Below are 20,339 nucleotides of genomic sequence, written 5' to 3' on the forward strand. Positions count from 1 at the left end.
GTACTGTATATTCCAATATTTCATACAGCACGGTTCGGCCACAACCTTAAGAGTTTGCTGCAAAGGTTATAGTTGTTCAGGTGTATCTAAAAATGACATTTGCGTTAATATCCACTCTACTGCCATCATGCAGCTTTTGACCAAAAAAGAAAAATTACAAAAATAAAAATGGAATTTTTGGAGTAAAAATAACAATACAATTATACGGTAAAAAAGGGTGTGATATTGAAAATTGCATTGACAAATGACATACAGTATAAACACCGTACATTCATACATTAAACATATAGACTCACACGACATTATTATAGGCATTACAGCAATAGTAATTATGAGTCTTCTGAACCAGAACGTGCAATTTGCTGCCTGATAACATGTTGTTGTGACCCAGCTGTCGAAGCTGGAATCATTTCAGCTGACAGGAAAGATCAGCATAACAAAACAGAAACGCTAACAAGCAAAAGCTTTAATACTGAATACAAATTTTAAAAATCGGAAATTATCACCTCCCCCCCCCTTCTTACATTTGAATTGAAAAATATCAAATATTATTGATTCTGACCATGCAGCATTTTCCTACGAAGCCATTAAAACAACTTGAATAACTTATTAAATATATGTCAGATAATACCTTTTATCAAAAAGCTATTAGTCATGTTCAGGTTAATTACATATTTTATCACAAAATAAAACAATGAATCGTGAATAATCGATTACACTTATGTTGGCAAGCATTTCAACATGCTAATAGAAAGCAGATGGAGGAATATATATTCAAATAAGAGATCATTTAACCAATGACGTGACTAAAGTGTTACCACGAATGCACCAACCTTTCAGATATTTCGTCATTTCATCAGAATCAGAATCATCTTTATTTGCCAAGTATGTCCAAAACACACAAGGAATTCGTCATAATATAAATGAAACGTTATTCACAAGCAGAGGGTAAAAAAGCACTACCACTCCTTAAGCACTAAAGGTCAAAAGCATCACTTACTGCTGGAGAAGGACACGCAAACCTCCACCACCGCATGTCCTCTTCCTTATTCCCTATCAATTATTGACGTCTAGTTGTCTGCTGTGAAGGCAGCCAGACTTTCCGTTGATGTGTTCAATGAATATTTCAGCTAACAAACAGGCCACCTGACACCGCGCACTGAAAAAGAAGAAAATTACATTTTCAAATGTGCATTTACTGCGCACTCACTGTAAACTCACACTATTGGAGCTCCATTATCCATAAACTCAAGCAACTATTTTTTTGTCATGACTTTCACTTTTAAATGTGACAGTTTTTTAGTTACACAACTAGCAGCGGAAGAATGTAATGGTTATTAATTACTTTAGTAATTTTATTGTTAATGTAATCGTTATATATTACAAACGTATATATTATCCAACAAATAATCCAATCCATAAATTAAAAAAGGAGGTACGGATCAAGATATGATTTTAGGGGTTCTTTCCTGTGCTCTACAATGTATTTCTATACTGAATGTTACTCCACTAAATTTCATGAATGGGATGGTTTTTTGGGGGGTAAAATATTCATCCAAGACTGAATCACAACATGATACATTTCATTGATTCAACCGATTTGTTCCAGTCATTGTATCATGTGGAAAAACAACACTTTCAGCATTCACTAAAGTCACTTTAGTGGAAAAAAAATAGAGCCAGTGGAGCCGTGGTGTTGTTATTTATGTTAGACACATTTGGAAGGCAGCCTCTACGGAGAGGACACAGCCCATAAATCTTGCTCTGGCCCCTATGAGCAGGTCAGGAAGGCACCGATATTTCCTCTTTATTAGAAACAACAGAGAGAACACGCAGCCATAAAAGGATGGCTGAAGAGGTGAATCTCAAACACGAGTAAGAGCAGCTAAAGCATTCTGCTCCCAGCTGAATCCATTCCTTTAAACATCTTGTACATTTATTGGGGCTTTTCCCCCTTCCACTGATACGCTCCCACCTCCACTGTTTTTGACCTGAAACATCTTTGTTTTTGTTGTTTTGTGAACATTTATGATGCCATTTTTCTTGAATCGTATTTCATTGACTAATCTGTTCCTTATTTCTCGTTTGGGTGAATGTGTTTTGTGACTTTGATTACACTAAGTGCATTGGAGAAGGACCTGAAAATGGTTTTGGATGGTGCCTTCAAATCATTAAAACCACTCCCTGTTCATCACATGTCAGCTTTGAGGTGAACTTTACAGGAAGGTGTAACAAATGATGGCAGCCGGCGTGGCGATTCATGACTGACGGTGTGCCATAACCCTCTGCATACCCTGACCTCAATTTGGAGTGTTCGTGTTGAAGGCCCATCTGAGGGAGATGGTATCGATCTGAGTTGCTGCTCAAACAACGTCAATAAACAACAGGCTTCAGGCTTCAAGGCTGAGGAGACACGTCTCCATTTTAGCAGGAGGGTTCACATCTGGACCACAGAGTTTGGACAAGACAGTTAGTTTTGTTGAACTCACTGCAGCTCCTTTCCTCACTATTGCTGCTCTTGAGGTAAGCAACCGCAAGCACGGATGTACTTGTCGAATGAATAATTAAGATTTTAGTTGAGGGACACAGCCGATTGATGGAGCTGTCAATAACTGGAATCAGCAATCAGCGCTTAAAAGCAGAAAATGAGTAATGTTTCAAGATCTCCTAGATCAGCATTACAGTGGAAGAAGACACAAGGCAGCACTGACTTTGGCTCTTCAATCGATGAACAAAACAATCCAACAAATGCATGTGACTAATGAAATAATCATCATCACCTCAACAAGGTAAGGAAGTGCATCCCATGACAAACAAGCATTACACACAATACGTCTTGTTTCCGACATTGAATCCTCGTCAAATAAAGTGTCTCTCATATATTTAGACTCAAACTGGGCTCTGTTTGTGCTAAGCAGGTTGTCAATATGAAGAAAAGATGAAACAGGCAAGAGAGGAGGTCTGATAAAATGACTTTTAATTACCAGACAGTGAATGCTGGCCTTCCTCTTCCACTTTCTGCTCTGAGCAAAGTTAGGAGTTTGATTTCTGATAATGCAGATTGCTGACTGGGCTTCATCCCGCTTGCCGTGAAAAGCAGAAGGACCAAGTGTCAAGCCCTGGGATAGCGTGTTTAACAAATGGGCCCAATAGATCCTCTGCTGTTCATCAGAGGCCACTGCTTGTGGAGGCACTAATCAGCGGACTTGATAGCCTGCCTTGTCTTACTCATGCCACATTTAGACTTGCAAGAATTTTAGCATTAGATGGAGATCAATAGACCTTTACCCCGAAAGTTGGCACTGGCCAATGACGTCATTTTAGTTCATTGTGGGTCATTGCAATACGACAGTATATATTGTATCTCATACGATTAATGATAGCAAAATGTTTCGTGCGCAGCATATTAAATATGTACACTTTAGAAGTACTGTAGATGATATACCTTTAATCTTACATCCATCCATCCATTTTCTACAACCACTTATCCTATTCTGGGTGGTGGGGAGCTGGACCATAATCCCAGCTGATTTAGGGTGAAAGCCAGACCACACCATGGACTGGTTGCCACAGTCAGTCAAAGGACACGTAGTCATCCCTCAAGAGAAATATTTGTATTGATAACATGGTACACACATAGTCGAGATATACTGCACGTGCACTAATGGAGACGTGCCAAGTCAGAGTGATGGAGCTGCACAAACGGTTTCACACACTGCTGGAAGTGCATTTCCGGGTTTGGAGTGAGTGAACCAGCTGGGCAGTCGCCACCAAGCTTTGCAAATACAGTAAATAAATGAATACATGTCTTGTGGTTTAGAACAATTATATTCATAATGTTGAATGTAACTGTGGATTAAATAGCAAAGCTTGCACTCCTTGTCACCAAAATGTGCGCGAACGCTGAACGTCTCTCAGTAGGCACACGATAATGAATTAAAAAAAAAATGAATCAAAGGAACCAGCCGGGGGGACCAAGGTGCGAGATGTCGCCAAGAACCAATCAAAGTAATGCTGCTTTCCATCTTTAAAATGAGAGAGCAAAGTTTATTTACATATCAAATATTCATGAGAAATACGTCCATCTCAAATGCCAGATGTAAAAGACCAACTAGAAAAGCTTGAAAAAAGGCATCCTGGGCATTTTCAGCCCAAATTATTTCGCAAACCCGATAACACGTGTTGGCCCACCGGCCTTCATCAGGGGGTTTGCGCCTTTCTTGTCATACGGAAAGCAATGGGAAAATGATCCTGCTCATGTCAGAATCAGAATCATCTTTATATGTCAAGTATGTCAAAAACACACAAGGAATCTGTCTCCGGTAGTTGGAGCCGCTCTAGTACGACAACAGAGGCGTTTTGACAAAAAATACTTTTGAGACATAAAAACACACTACGGAGACTTACTGAGCAATGAAAGGTTATTGATAATGTGGTAATGCTGTTACCCTCCCGCCCGAAGATAGCTGGGATAGGCTTCAGCAGCCCGCGGTAAGGAAAATGGATGGATGGATGGATGGATGAATGGATGAATTTTGTTATTTTCTATTAAACATGTATTGAATATTTAAATTTCAAACTTGCACATGGTAGCTCTGTTTAATTGCCATTAGACTTACGAAGGGGTCCTTGTAAAAAAATTTTGCCTTTAAGGCACAGGTGTCAAACTGGTGGCCCGGGGGCCAGATCCAGCCCGCCACATCATTTCATGTGGCCCACGAAAGCAAATCAAAATTGCTCATCGTGTTCTGGTGTAATACCATTGAGATATTTGCAAGCATTTTTTTTGTTACCAATCCCCCTTTGAAAAGAAATGTAATAGTTGAAAAACTTTTTTTTATAGCCTTCTGATTTCAAAACTGGTTATTCATCAATGTGTTGTGTATACTGTATGTAATTAGAATATATGTGGTAACCTTCCATTCATATGAGTTCACAGTCGTAGCAGCCCTCCGAGGGAAGTCCTAACTACGATTTGGCCCGTGACAAAAATGAGTTTGACACCCCTGCCTTAAGGGGTCCCTGCACCCAAAAAGTTTGAGAACCCCTTAAATTTTAGAGCCATACAAACAAGTGTGGAGATTAAAATATTATGGGTGTACAGTATTGGTTGACTGTGTAAGGCTCTATTCACACATATTTTATCCATCCATTTTCTACAACAATTGGCCTCATTAAGATCACGGGTGAGCTGGAGCCTATCCAAGCTGACTTTGGGACAGAGACAGGGTACACCCTGGACTAGTCGCCAGCAGCAGGACACATAGAAACAAACAACCATTCACAGTTATGGAGAGTCTTCAATGAACCTAACGTCGTCACCGAATGCTCACGTGGTGTCTCGGTTGGCAGAAAGCCGATGGAAGTCAATAGCCGAACACGAGTTATCGGGTTATTATTCACGCTTATTTCCATGAATGAATAAATGGTAGTGTCGTGTTGCGTTATGGGCTATACATACAGATTGTCAACGAAGGATTCTTAACGCTTTGACGGCATCCCAAAGACACATGAAACTCATTGAAAGCTTACGTGCAGCCTCGTTACGTGACACGAATGGAACCATACTGACCGACCAGCACTTTATACAGTGATGGTAAGACACTTAACGTTATAATCACTTGTGTTGCAATATAATAATGCAATGTTAGATATCATATTGTTCCTATTTAATTATATTCGGCAAAATCAAACAAAATATAACGCACATTAGCTAATAACTTGCATCTCACTCTTAAATACTTGATGCCTCCGTTACTTTGGTGATACAATATTTCACCTCTTAAGTAGGCCTACTATTGTATACAAATTACAAATGGATATGAGCCTTATGATATGCAAATACACGACAGGTATGGCGATGTTTCGCCGTCTGAACATTTTCCAATCAACCATTGAATGATTAACACTTACTTCTATGGATCAAGAGACTTGGAGACTTTCATGAAATCTTTTGTGCAGGAAAATTAAAAAAGTTGTCGCTCAAAAACAAGCTTCGTATTTAAGGCAAATTCTGGTTGCCGCTGTTGTACAGAAGCTTTGTTGCATAGCTTTGCTTGGCTTCAGCTAGCACAGACTTGCATACTGCGTTAAAAAGTGACAAAAACAAGGTTTCTTAGCCAATATTATATGAAAGTAAAGGGGACTACTACCAACCAAAGTTATTGCGCATCCGCCAGAATTACATCTCACTGACGTTTCACAAACGCTCCCATTTTAAGTTACTATTTTTACTTATTTTAACACAAAGGGCTTTGATTTAATCCTTCATTCCTCATAATACAAAACTCAAGTTGTTGAGGAAATGATTTTGGGAAACATTTTTATTTGAATTACAATAATATATAAAAATGTGATGATGAGTCAGCTAAGCTCATCCATGCTTTTATCTCAAGTAGACTTGACTATTGTAATGGTCTTCTGACTGGAGTCCCCCAAAAGAGCATTAACCCTTTTATCACCATAATAATAGATATATTTATTAGTTTCACAGCTTTCAGGGGTAGTTTGAATGATTAAAATGGCACAAAATAAGTGAGGAATTATGGTAATTTGAAATACACGTGCCGCGGTGTCACCGGTGATCCCCGTCGTTTAAAAAAAAGGTTTAACAGCTGCAGCGCATTCAGAATGCTGCAGCTCGGGTTCTGACCAGAACAAAGAGGTCAGAGCAGATTACTCCAATTCTAAAGTCTCTACACTGGCTCCCAGTCAACTTTAGAATAGATTTTAAAGTTCTGCTACTGGTCTATGAATCACTCAATGGTTTAGGTCCTGAATACATGAAATAAATGCTAATGGTATACAAACTCAGTAGGGCTCTGACATCCACAGACTCAGAGTCCAAAGCAAACATGGTGTTGCAGCATTTAGCCATTATGCAGCACACAAAGGGAATAAGTTGCCAACAGAAGTGATGTCAGCCCCAAGTGAGAATGTTTAAAAACTTTTCTTTTTTGTCATGCTTTTTAGAGCATTCCCACTTTTAAATGAAAATTATTGCACTGTACGTTGTTTTGATTGTACTTTTATTTTTGTCTTTGTTTTCAATGTCTATAAGATGTTTTTTTTTCTTTATTTTTAAATGCTTTTAATCATGTAATGCACATTGAGTTACGAAATGCGCTATATAAATACATTTGCTTTGCTTTGCTTAGTTAAGAACTAGATTTGTAGCCCAATGTAACTCGGACCGTTTCATTAACCTGCTTCAGATGAGCACAGTCAAACTTTTGATTCGGGTGTAAGTCTTTTAATTTGAAACTAACTGAGCGGATGTCACCTCTCTGCTGCTGCTAGGACACTTGTGGTTTCCTTTCATATACATCCATGGTTATAGACCCGTAATATAACACGCTAAAACTTTATCAGTACAGTTTTTGGGGTTCGCTCGGCCTGTTAAAAATGATGACGTGATTTTGACTCTCACACAGTAACTGTTAACGTCCTTTAAGTGTGCGCTTGACTTAATACAAGTATGTCGACTGAACAGGATGCTAGCATGTGTTAGCATATCACAACAGGAAATTAGCTCGTTAGCTTCGACAGGTGTTATGAAGCTCATTTCTCGGCTTCCTACTAATGCTCTACTTTAATAGCATCTTCATAATGGACTCCGCGGGAATTGTGATCCGAATAAAAACTCCGTTAGGGGATATGGATTCTTCCGTCGACTGTCCATCACTGCTAAACTTCAGTGACTTGCTGGTAAGTCATGCTACAGACTAGCTGCTCCCCATCAATGTCAATTATTTAATTTGTTTCATTAAGGGTTAATCGTATCGTCTATTATAGGTCGCTATCAGGGATGTTATGCCTGAAGCCACCGTCACTGCATTTGAATGTAAGTATCTGAAACTCTACTAAAGTTTATGAGTAAACTATTATCCATTTTCAGAGCACAGACCTTTTTGCCATGTAGCCCCTCAATACAAACTCCATTTGTATTATTCTGGGATCACTTTGCTTTATGTGGCTAATACTGTATTATAATTTACCTAATGAGATCTTTATAACATCCGTTTAGTTTATTGTATGTGATGCTGATATCTATTTTATTTCTTTATTTTTGAAAAAATTTGAACCTACCTGTATGTCTGTCATTTAGATGAAGATGAGGTTGGTGACAGAATCACTGTGAGAAGTGACGAAGAGCTCAAAGCCATGTTGTCATATGTAAGTACAGGAATTAATGAATTTTCTTATTGTGGCACAGAATAATGAGCTGTATTTTATTTTTTATTTATGCAAAAACCTGAGGGTGCCTACTAAAGTGTGTATCCCATCCGTATATGTACTGAAATAGAACATATTTAGTCTTGTTGCTCTTGGTCTAACATCTGGTAATTAGCTAGAAAAAGATGGGAAAGTTGATCACCTGGTTATTAGCTGCTGCTTGACATTGTACACTGAATACTAGGTGATGTATTTTGTCCAGAAAAAGTTGTGCCACTTCTAATAGGGAGTGTGGATGTTGGGCATTGATACTTGCTTCATTGTGTCAATTTTATCTAAGGCTAGGTGATAAATTTGATCAATTGCTGTATATTGCTCAGGCCCATTTTTGTGGGAATGAAAAAGAAAAAGTAGCTTATCTAGTTCAAAATGCGTAAAATTTTCTTCTTGTCTTCCCGCCCTGGTTCAAAATTTGGAGCAGTAAACAGTTAAATGACATTTTGTTCTTCCCACCTGTATTGTTGCAGCCAAACACTGCTCTGTAAATCAACATTATTTGACGTTGGCTATTTGTCCAATTTCTCTATTCACACATGCTCAAAGTACTGGAACACAAAATGTGTCAAAATCAAACATGGTGGCCGTGTCCAGAGGTGCGTGTTGTCATTGAACAACGATCTATATTACTCATTTTTTTTGGAGTAATGCACCAAAATGAAAATTCTTGACCGAAGCTGAAAATGAGGAACTCAAGGCCGAAAACCGAAAGACAGAACGCCAAAACAAATTACTACAATTATTAGTAAAATTGCATTTATGGCTGTGACTGCAGAGCTGCCAACCTATGGAAATTCAGTTCGAGAACAAGGTTTCTGAATTTCCATCTATCCATCCATCCATTTTCTGAGCCGCTTGTCCTCACAAGAGTCGCGGGAGTGCTGGAGCCTCTCCCAGCTATCATCGGGCAGGAGGCGGGGTTCACCCTGAACTGGTTACCAGCCAATCGCAGGGCACATATAAACGAACAACCAGTCGCACTCACATTCACACCTACGGGCAATTTAGAGCCTTCAATTAACCTACCATGCATGTTTTTGCGATGTGGGAGGAAACCAGAGTGCCCGGAGAAAACCCACGCAGGCACGGCGAGAACATGCAAACTCCACACAGGCGGGGCCGGGGATTGAACCCCGGCCCTCAGAACTGTGAGGCAGACGCTCTAACCAGTCGTCCACCGTGCCGTTGTTTCTGAATCTCCATATTTTTAAAATTATCTCAAGAACATTACTGTGGGAGAGTTATTGCAGTATATTATGTACTGCAATTTCTTGTGTATACTGCGCACTCATGTATAATACGCAACCCCAAAGTTGACCTCAAAATTCTGGAAAACCCTTCTCCCTATGTATAATGCATTTTTACAATGCAAGATTTTGCTTCTACCCATATTTCAAACTTGTGCACTGTTAGATTTTTCTACGTTCATTGCACTGTTATTGTGCTTGTATTTTTCTTGATTTATTTTGTTGCTTTATTGACTTCGTATGCTAATATCAAGTTGGGGTTACTGTTTTAAATTGACTATGAGGAGTGTTGTTAACAAAAGGCGTTAATAAAATGTTGAACTACACTCAAACTTCTTTAGTTTTCAGTACAGGTGCTTTAAAACCAGCTATTTAAAAAAGTTTTTAAAAATCGTGGTAATGATCGAGATCGGACGGAACACTGCTCTGGTTCTAATCGGGATAATAATAGTGATCTTTATTTATTTATTAATTTTTTTTGCCAGATTGCCCAGCCCTACGCGAAAGTCAGTGTCCAGCATTTCTTTGGTAGTTTACAATGTCTTCTCAAGTTTATTCATTAATCTTCCGTACCGCTTATCCTCACTAGTGTCCCGGGCGTGCTGGAGCCTATCCCAGCTGACTCTGGGCGAGAGGCGGGGTATACCCTGAATTGGTTGCCAGCCAATCGCAGGGCACATATAAACAAACAACCGTTCGCGCTCACGTTGAAACCTATGGGCAATTTAGCAAAGCAAATTTATTTATGTAGCGCATTTCATACACAAGGTAATTCAGTGTGCTGTACATGATTAAAAGCATTAAAAAAAAAAAAAAAGCTTATAAACATTTAAAACAAAGAAAAAAACTAAAAGTACAATTAAAACAGCGTACAGTGCAAGAAATACCATTTAAAAGTGGAAATGTTCTAAAAAGCATGAGGAAAAAAATAAATAATTTCAAACCTGAACTTAAAAACATTCATACTTGGGGCTGGCGTCACTTCTGTTGGGAACTTATTCCATTCGTGTGCAGCATAATCGCTAAATGCTGCTTCACCATGTTTGCTTTGGACTCTGTGCTCCACTATTTGACCTGAGTCTGTCGATCTCAGAGCCCTACTGGGTTTATATTCCATTTAGTGATTTATAGACCAGTAGCAGAACTTTAACATTTATTCTAAAGCTGACTGGAAGCCAGTGGAAAGACTTTAGAACTGGAGTAATATGCTCTGACCTCTTTGTTCTGGTCAGAACCTGAGCTGCAGGATTCTGAATGAGCTGCAGTTGTTTAATGCTCTTTTTGGGCAGTCCAGTCAGAAGACCATTACAATAGTCAAGTCTACTTGAGATAGAAGCATGGATGAGCTTCTCCTGGTCTGCTTGACACATGCAAGCCTTCCCTCTGGATATGCTCTTCAGATGGTCGAAGGCAGTTTTAGTAATTGATTTGATATGAGTGTTGAAAGTCAGGTCAGAATCTATCAAAACACCAAGGTTTCGGACCTGGTCTTCGGTTTTTAAAGAGAGTGACTCTAGGTATTTACTAACAGCAATCCTCTTTTATTTATTGACAAAAACAATTATCTCAGTTGTGGTTTAATTGAAGAAAAGTTTGGCTCATCCAGTTATTTATCTGTTTTAGACAGTGACACAACATCTCAATTGAACTGTAGTCATCTGGAGACACTGCTAGATATAACTGTGTGTCATCTGCATAGCTATGATAGTCAAAATTAAAGCTCTGAAGAATTTGACCCAAGGGTAGCATATACAGGCAGAACTGGAGGGCTCCAAGAACTGACCCTTGAGGGACCCCATAGCTCATTGCCATTCGATGAGATGCAACACTTCCAATGGTTACAAAATATCTAATTTCTTCCAGGTAGGACCTGAACCATTTAAGGACTGTTCCATTTAGTCCTACCCATGTTTCCAACCTGTTTAGCAGTATATTATGATCTACTGTATCAAAAGCCACACTGAGATCCAACAAGACCAGAATTTACACCTTTCCCGAGTCAGTATTCGACCTTATATCATTTAGCACTTTGATAAGAGCAGATTCTGTACTGTGATGAGTTCGGAAACCTGATTGAAATTTGTCAAAAAGTCCATTTCAGTTCAAGAAATTGCTGAGTTGATTAAAACAATCTTGGCTATGAAAGGGAGATTTGAGATGGGTCTACAGCTTGCTAACATGGAAGCGCATTTATCTGCTGTTAGGAGTTCTTCTTATAGAGTCTTCAATTAACCTACCATGAATGTTTTTGGAATGTGGGAGGAAACCGGAGTACTTGGATAAAACCCACGCAGGAACGGGTAGAACATGCAAATTCCACACACGCGAGGCCAGATTTGAACCCGGGTTCTCAGAACTGTGAGGCAGACGTGCTAATCAGTAACCCACCTTGACCTTCTCAATTCAGTACGATCTAATCCAACAACACATAGGCACACACACACACACACACACACACATACACAATATTTAGTGTTCATGACACAGACAGTAAGTGTAATGATGTGTGATGGGTCTTTTTGCAAGGAAGAGACACTGACAGATAAATGGATGTCAATTTTTGATTATTTATTATTCAGTACTTAAAGATTTGCTTCATTAAGAAGCAGGTCCCTTCAGGCTGCAGAACTGCTCCAAATCTATGTTCATCTGTAGATGTCTTTTACCCCCCATCAGCTCAGAATGCTGCGGGCCCCACAGGCATGATTTCTGGTTTTCTGTTGCATGTCTTTGCTGCAATGTCTTCAGGTCGTTTTTTTCACCATCCTGGGCTATAGTTGCAGGTTGGAAAAAAAATCAGCAACAAAGAAAATCATTATAATTATGTCCAAATTTGATTTCAGCACTTAAGAACATGGAACATCCTGAATAAGGTTATATAGGTGACTTAAGATTGTCTGGCGTTTGAGGTGCTTGGTCAGGGAATGCTTGGTTCATGTTATTTATTTATAATTTATGTCAAAAGGGGAAGGACCTTGGTTGTGCCAGCCCACACTGATGTAGGTCGGGGGGCGCCAACGAGGGGTCTCGTACAGGTTGCCATTCAATCTAGTACCGCCCCTAACTTGCAGCATGGGACCGCATGATTAGCTGATTTGGCGCCGTTCTCAAGGGCAGCAGTCCCCAATCTTTTTCGTACCACGGTCCGGTTTCACGTAGACATATTTTGATGGAGGGCCGTAAGCACTGTGCAGCGAGACTGAGACGCCCATGAAGCCAGCCGCCTTGTTGGTGGCCCCTGCACACACTCAGCCACTGTTGCTGCCCACAAGTCTCGCCGTTTGCGGGGAACTTTCTTGTGCGCTACAGGCTCACAGCTGAGCTCCACTAAACTGAGAAAGGAACATATCAGTTCATGAAGTGATTCCACTCTGTACGTTCACTCAAAAGATTTGTTCGTTTGAATGAGTCGTTTGTGAATGACAACACTGCTCAAGCCCAGTCTGCTGCTGTGCTCCTGCCCTCCCAAAAAGCAAATCATACCTAACAATTACTCTGATTTTGCCGTAATGAGTACTGTTTTAAATAACCCATGCTGGGTTACGGGTGCATAGGTAAAAAATAGTTTTTCATAGGGTTGGGTGATTATGATTCAACATGATGGGAATGTGCATGACAACAGCCAATCAGTCATCCTTTTCCTGCTCCATTTCCATTTGGAAGTTGCGGTAATAAACAGAAACTGCACCCCCTCGGCTGGCCCGCCCTGTAGCAAGATTGAGATGCCAACTCACCCATCCTCCCACAAAGCCTGCCGTTCTCGGCCCGGCGACAGAGGCATGGAGTCGCCCGCTCCGCAAGTACGCAACGCTCGTTGTGTGGTGGCGTCTCCTAAGTGATATGGAGCAATGTTATTAATTAGCCGATGTGCAAGGTATGTCGGCGCCCTCAAAAACGGGCAACACTGTGTTTATTCATTTGAAGAAGTAACACCACCCAAGTGATTATTTGGAAAGCAAAAAAAAATTTTGCGCAGTGAAACAAAGCCTGTCACTCACTGCACAACACATGTAACAGCAGTTAGTAACTGTTAGCGGTGAGGCCACGATACCAAACAATCAATCGTGTCATCATTATTTAGGTGGTTTGTAAAATGGCAAAACTAGTTAATCTGTATTGTTATTAAAGATAATGCACATTTGACTGTAGCAATAATGTTAACAGGGTATGTAGCATCCATAACTGCAAAATTTGAATGTTTACAATCCAAGGAGTCTTCATTATCCCCGAAGGGGCAGTTTCTTTATTTTGTATCTTGTCTACCTCCAAAAATACTCAGGACTTCAAACTAGTGCACTGTTGTGTTATATTTTTCTACATTCGTTGCACTGTTGAGTGAAAATAGTTTGTTTTTCTATACTTTATTTGCCTTATTTGCTTAGTATGCTAATATGATTTTGGGGTGACAGTTAAAAAAAAAAAAAAGGCGTTATTTAAAAAAAAAAAAAAGGCGTTAAGATTTCGAACTACTCTCTAGCTTTTTTAGTTTTCAGTACAGATTCTTTAAAGCTAGATATTTAAAAAAAAATTAAAAACAATATTAAAAAATCATAAGATCAAACAATATGAAAAAAATCTTTATTTATTTTTATTTTTGAATTATTTTTTGCCACATCGCCCAGCCATAATGTCACACTATGCCATAATGTCACATCATAATTTATTTCAGAAATAGAACAAGACAATAGCTTATAGTTGTTTATTATTTCTGTACTGGACGCTGGAGTTAAGGATCACCCCAATTTTCATTATTGGAAGTATTCATATTTGAACGCAAAATAGTTGGTCTTGTAAAAGGTTAATCAGAACATAACACATAACTGCAAAGATATTGATGTTATGCTAATGGTCAACATGAATATACTTGTTGGTTTATTGATGACTTTTGCAGTAGTATTTTGGGTGATAGTCGCCCTATGATTGTGGCAGAAATGTGAGCCGCATTTTAACCTGCCTAAATGCTAAAATTCATTTATCGGGTGAGCCGCATTTTAACCTGCCTAAATGCTAAAATTCATTTATCGGCGGGGCGCTTTGCCCACCGGGACTTTCTTCTGACCCTGGCTACTAGGTTTTTCTGGTTTCAAAATTTGGAAGGTATGGTAACTGCGCACAAATACAATCAATTCTGGTGCGTGTTTAACGTTTTCAGTGCGCATGCGCACCACTTATGTGGACCTGGATATTACAGTATATCGTTTATATCGTTTTTCTTGTTGTTTTTTTTTTTTTTTTTAGTTTATGGAGTGTGGACATACATTAATCAGTATCAAAAGACATGAGATAGCCAAAAACTATTTTCTATTTGTAGTCTTATCTATTTTTAGATTTACCTCGTCGCTACTGAGGGAATCCTGTAGTTTCTTTTGCTCTGCAAAGTAATACACTTGCACTGATCGGGATTTCTTTTTTTTTAATTCACTTAATTTACGGCTCAATATTAAAGAGCCCAACATAGCATCCCTCTATCTACATTATTAGGCTACTTGTAAACAGTATCCATCCAAACAACTATACCTGTATTATTCTCTCTTATCTACATCTCTTAACTACGTACAGTACTTCTCAGAGGTGTGGACTCGATTCACATGACTTGGACTAGAGACGGACTCGAGTCCTAAATTTGATGACTTTTGACTTGACAATATGTTAAAAGACTTGCAACTCGACTTGGACTTGAACAGCAGCAATTCGTGACTTAACTTGGATTTGAACCCGTTGACTTGAAAAAGACTTGCTACTTTCACCTACAGTAGCACTGAAAAACCAACACTTCGTAGCTTGGCAGGGTCACCAATGGCAAACAGATCCTAGGTGAGGCACCAGACAAGCATGGCTCCAAAGACCCCTATGATGTTTGAAAACACAGGAAAAATGTTTCCTTCCCTGGAGGCGGGTCAGTGGGCTCGAAGGCCAGTGCCTGGTGGCCGGGCCTCCACCCATGGGCCCCAGCTGGGCACAGCCCAAAAGGGTAACGTGGGTCCCCCTTCCCACGGGCTCACCGCCTGTGGGAAGGGGTGAAGGGGTCGGGTGCAGTGTGAGCTGGGCGGTGGCCGATCGCCGGCTACAGAAGCTGGCTCTAGGGATGTGTAACATCACCTCTCTGGCAGAGGAGGATCCCGATGGTGTGTGAGGTCGAGAAGTTCCGACTTGCCTCCACACACGGCTTGGGCTCTGGTACAATTCTTCATGAGAGGGGTTGGACTCTCTTCCAGTTTGGAGTTGGTCACGGTGAGGCAAGAAAAATATTCCTGCGACCGACAGGAATGGCGCCTTAGATCATGCAGGGAATAAAGGATGACGCTCCGAGCCGATCGCTTTGTTCCAAAGCTATTGCGCAAAATGCCGGCCCATACATATGGCGAGATGCTCTCGGCCGCTTGCTGGCTGATCGTCTGCCGACTAGGATTTGAGTAAATGGGATCCGGAATCGTCAGATAGTGAACTCCCTTTTGGATAGCCAGGCGAGCTTCCTCCGATGAAGATCGACGAAGTCCGGCAAAGACAAAGGTAACTCGTTTGCAGCTCGCATTAGCTACATTTAGCGAACAAACATGCTCCTTCGATCCTTGTTACATAAAAACATAATTTAGCCCCACTAGTTCACATTACAATGTAACATCTGTTGCCAGTACTGATTTGAATTTTCCATTTCGTCCATCTTGCAGGAATTCGACACCCGCGAGTCGAGCGTCTTTTAGAACTGCGACGAAGAAAAGTCATGTTTTTTTTTTACCCTTGCAAAACACGTCATCAATAAAAGGTATTCTCTAGTAATCGTATGTATTTTTTAAAACTTAAAGGTTATGCATCCAGCAGACGTTCGACTCCCATTCCAGTACGCAGTGCAGACAAAAAAAGGTAATTGAAAGCTTTTTGTATTTTTATAGTAGTAGGTATATTTCTGGTGGCACGGTGGATGACTGGGGCGGCACGTTGAACGACTGGTTACAGCGTCTGCCTCACAGTTCTGAGGACCGGGGTTCAATCCCCGGCCCCGCCTGTGTGGAGTTGGCATGTTCTCCCCGTGCCTGCGTGGGTTTTCTCCGGGCACTGCGGTTTCCTCCCACATTCCAAAAACATGCGTGGTAGGTTGATTGAAGACTCTGGTTTTGGTGTTTACATAGTCATAGTACACAATATTGTGTGGAGCTTGGAAAATCAGTGAAATTGCTCAAAACATGCCTGGCAGTCTAGAGGTTCCCTGCTCAGGAAACTGCTGGCAGTGAATGAGTTAAGTGAATCTCATAAAAAAAAAAATTTTAAAATAAAAAAAAAATATATATATATTGTCCTTTTCCTTGATTATTCCAATAGAATTGTCAGTAGAATAATCGCAGCAATAATTAACTAATTACAGCACTACTGGTTGCAAATTCTTATTTGTGACAGGTCTGTTTAATGTCACTTCAAAAATAAAGTGAGAAAAAGTAAGTCTGAGCATAGCATTTTCATAGAATAAGTGAAAACGTACCATCAATTGGTTTTGAAGGTGCAATGAACTCAGCCCCCCTTGATTGGTTTTGAAGGTGCAAAAATTTAGATCAGCCCCCTAGTTTTCTTATCAATGTACATGTTCATCAAATTTGTTTTGATAAATAAATATGGATTTTAAAATATAACTATAGTATATATTATATACATATTAACTCATTCCCTGCCAATGCCGTCCAAAGACGTCATTCAGAATCCATCTATTCCCGGCCAGTGCCATCTAAAGACGTCAATGGCGTTTTCTTAACGGGGATGGGTGGGTTGAGAGTCTTGTGCAGTTTATGTGTGATCATCGAGCCTCTGGATAACTGCAATGAGGATTGGCACCCTGTAGAGGGCAACAATACCTTGAATAAAGGATGATGCGCCGAGCCAGAATGACTCTCCGAGCGATTGCTTTGTAGCAAAGCAAATGGAGACATCCTCAGCCGCTTGCCAGCTGATCGTCTGCCGACCAGGATTTGAGTAAATACGATCCAGAATCGTCAGATGAGTGAACTGCCTCTGTATCGCCTGGAAGCAGCCGAGCTTCATTCGGCGCTTCCTCCGGATGATATGGAGACGAAGGTAACTCGTTTGCAGCTCGCGTTAGCTACATTTAGCGAGCAAACAAACTCCTTCAATCCGTGTTAAATAGAAACATCATTTAGTCCCACTAGTTCACATTACAATGTAACATCTGTTACCAGTACTGATTTGAATTGCAATATTATTGCGATATTAGCCATTCGAACTGAGGACTCCGCATCTTTTTGCACAATTGTTGTTTGTTGTTGTTTTTTGTCAATGTCTTTATGTCTCCAAAGTGTTCTGTAAATTGACTGTCTGTTGTACTAGAGCGGCTCCAACTACCGGAGACAAATTCCTTGTGTGTTTTGGACATACTTGGCAAATAAAGATGATTCTGATTCTGATTCTGAATTTTCCATTTTGTCCATCTTGCAGGAATTCAACACCCGCGAGTCGAACGTCCTTTACGATTGCGACGAAGAAAAGTAATGTTGTTTTTTTTTTTTACCCTTGCAAAACACATCAATAAAACGTATTCTCTATTATTATGCATCCAGCAGACGTTCGACTCCCATTCCAGTACGCAGTCCCTCCACGTCTCACGACAGCAATTTCAACAATGTGTTTTTTAGTAATAGTTATGTTTCTAAACTGCACAGGTTGTGCTTCAAGGAGAAGTAGTGACTGGCTTCAAGGAGAATGACAACCACACAAGATCCCATTCACTGCCAACAGAATAAAATCTTGATGTGGATAAAACTTTGCTTGATTTTATGCGCAAGGTAATAAAAACCTGGACTATTGAGCAAACGGTAGAGGAGGAGAATTTGGAGGAAAAAAGTGCAAGTGTGGGAGCCCCATTTGTTCATGCATTTTTTGTCTAATATAAATTATGTACAGTTATACTTGTAAATACATTATTTTTCTGTCAAAAGTACTTTTTCAGAGTTGTTTTATGTTCAGATGTTTGAGATTTTCACTAAAGAAAAAAAAATATTGGTGTCAAAGTCATTGTTCTGCTTGATCTGTCTGCTTTTCCCATTTTTTTTCCCCCTCCCGAAACAGATTTGGCTGAAAGTAGCCTATATTTGACTGCTGGTTACTAAAGAACGGTGTAAGCTTAAGACAAATGTTTTTTTTCCTGATGAAAGAAGCGAGTCTGATCTTTCTTTTGCTGGTTTTGGTGTTTACATAGTCATAGTACACAATATTGTGTGGGGCTTGAAAAATGAGTGAAATTGCTCGAAAATGCCTGGCACTCTAGGGGTTCCCTGCTCAGGAAATGGCTGGCAGTGAATGAGTTAATAAAATATTAATTATATATATATATATATATATATATATTATATTTTTATTTTGTTGGTAAAATGACTCGAAAGGACTCTAAACTCAAAGTGTAAGTCTTGCGACTTGACTCGGGACTTGCATGTCTACTTCAGCCTTGACTCGGGAGTTGAGGGCAAAGACTTGAGACTTGCAAAGCAATGACTTGTTCCTCTGGTACTTCTTTTACATGGTGCCCCTAATGTTCAGACTGAGACATCAAAGTCAGGCCTTCAGAATAAAACGATAATCTTGTGTTCTGAAAAATAAACCTCTGAAACAGTTAATTTTGTAGCCATTTTACTGGTTAAATGCTAGCCATACTTGAATTTTACTTGAAGCACTGTGTTGTATTGATTTTAAAGGCCCAGGAAAGTCAGTCTGGTGTTTTTTTCTTCGAAGTACATTGAATATGTTTGAACTGGACGCCTCCGCCTACAGTAACACCGCTGTTAGGGCCCCATCCAACTCGCCACAGCTGCGCTCTGCCCGGGCCCTCAAAGAGACTTCAAGTAAACATACAGTGGGGCAAAAAAGTATTTAGTCAGCCACCAATTGTGCAAGTTCTTCCACTTAAAAAGATGAGAGAGGCCTGTAATTTGCATCATAGGTATACCTCACCTATGAGACAAAATGAGGGGGAAAAAAATACAGAAATCACTGTCGGATTTTTAAAGAATTTATTAGCAAATTATGGTGGAAAATTTGGTCAATAACAAAAGTTAATCTCAATACTTTGTGATATACCCTTTGTTGGCAAAGACAGAGGTTAAACGTTTTTTAAGTCTTCACAAGGTTTTCACACACTGTTGCTGGTATTTTGGCCCATTCCTCCTCTAGAGCAGTGATGTTTTGGGGCTGTCGCTGGGCAACACAAACTTTCAGCTCCTACCAAAGATTTTCTATGGGGTTGAGATCTGGAGACTGGCTAGGCCACTCCTTATTGTATCCTACTGCAGTCAGCTGGTTTTTTAATGCGGTTTAGAGGCAGTTATTCACTATGCATACAAAAAAAACCTGATTATTAATCTTTTCTCTTTTTTTTCTCTTCTTTTGTCCGAAAAAAACTTCTTTTCACCTCATTGCTGAATGAAATTAGTACTCAAATTCAGTAGTTAATTTAACATCATTCTGCAGAGGACATTGTGAAAACTATCCCCATCCGTGAAAACACTGATTGCTACATGCTCCTGTGAGACCCACTAGTTTTGCAGGCGTCCCTAATCATTATTGGACACCTTGTAAGACAGATGCTCCTGTTCAAAGTTAAAGACTGGCCTCTGTCAGGTGCTAAAAAAAACGTGACCTCATCTGTTCCTCAATCAGCTCCCCCTGGAGGTAATGGCTCTTATTCCACCATTCTCACTCCCATCGCCCTCAGCCTGCTAATGATGATGAGACCCTCTCTCTGCTCTTGTCCCTTTAGGCTGAGCGATTGTATTTGGGATTGGACACAGTTTAGTTATTGGCCAACAATGGAGAATGTCTTTTATTAACACACCTTCCACAGATTTGGTGGTAATTGCCGCCTTA

At 40.0% G+C, this 20,339-nt stretch overlaps 1 protein-coding gene across 15 annotated transcripts in view; it reads left to right on the forward strand.

Annotated features, from left to right (window-relative positions):
* The first annotated feature begins 7,285 nt into the window (after nt 1–7,285).
* Nucleotides 7,286–20,339, forward strand: part of map2k5 (mitogen-activated protein kinase kinase 5) — a 94,563-nt gene continuing 81,509 nt past the window's right edge. For 4 of the 15 annotated variants that reach the window (XR_009786097.1, XM_061759987.1, XM_061760005.1 and 1 more), the window contains exons 1-5: nt 7,286–7,707; nt 7,795–7,843; nt 8,108–8,175; nt 16,283–16,340; nt 17,919–17,968. Coding sequence is in view for 12 of the 15 variants with exons in the window: in XM_061759987.1 (XP_061615971.1) it covers nt 7,582–7,707; nt 7,795–7,843; nt 8,108–8,175; nt 16,283–16,340; nt 17,919–17,968 (351 nt within the window). In the remaining 3 variants the exon portion in view is untranslated. The other 11 variants (XM_061760055.1, XM_061760016.1, XM_061760061.1 and 8 more) reach the window with 11 other exon arrangements.

Source organism: Phyllopteryx taeniolatus, chromosome 2, assembly GCF_024500385.1.
Source record: "Phyllopteryx taeniolatus isolate TA_2022b chromosome 2, UOR_Ptae_1.2, whole genome shotgun sequence".
NCBI lineage: Eukaryota > Metazoa > Chordata > Actinopteri > Syngnathiformes > Syngnathidae > Phyllopteryx > Phyllopteryx taeniolatus.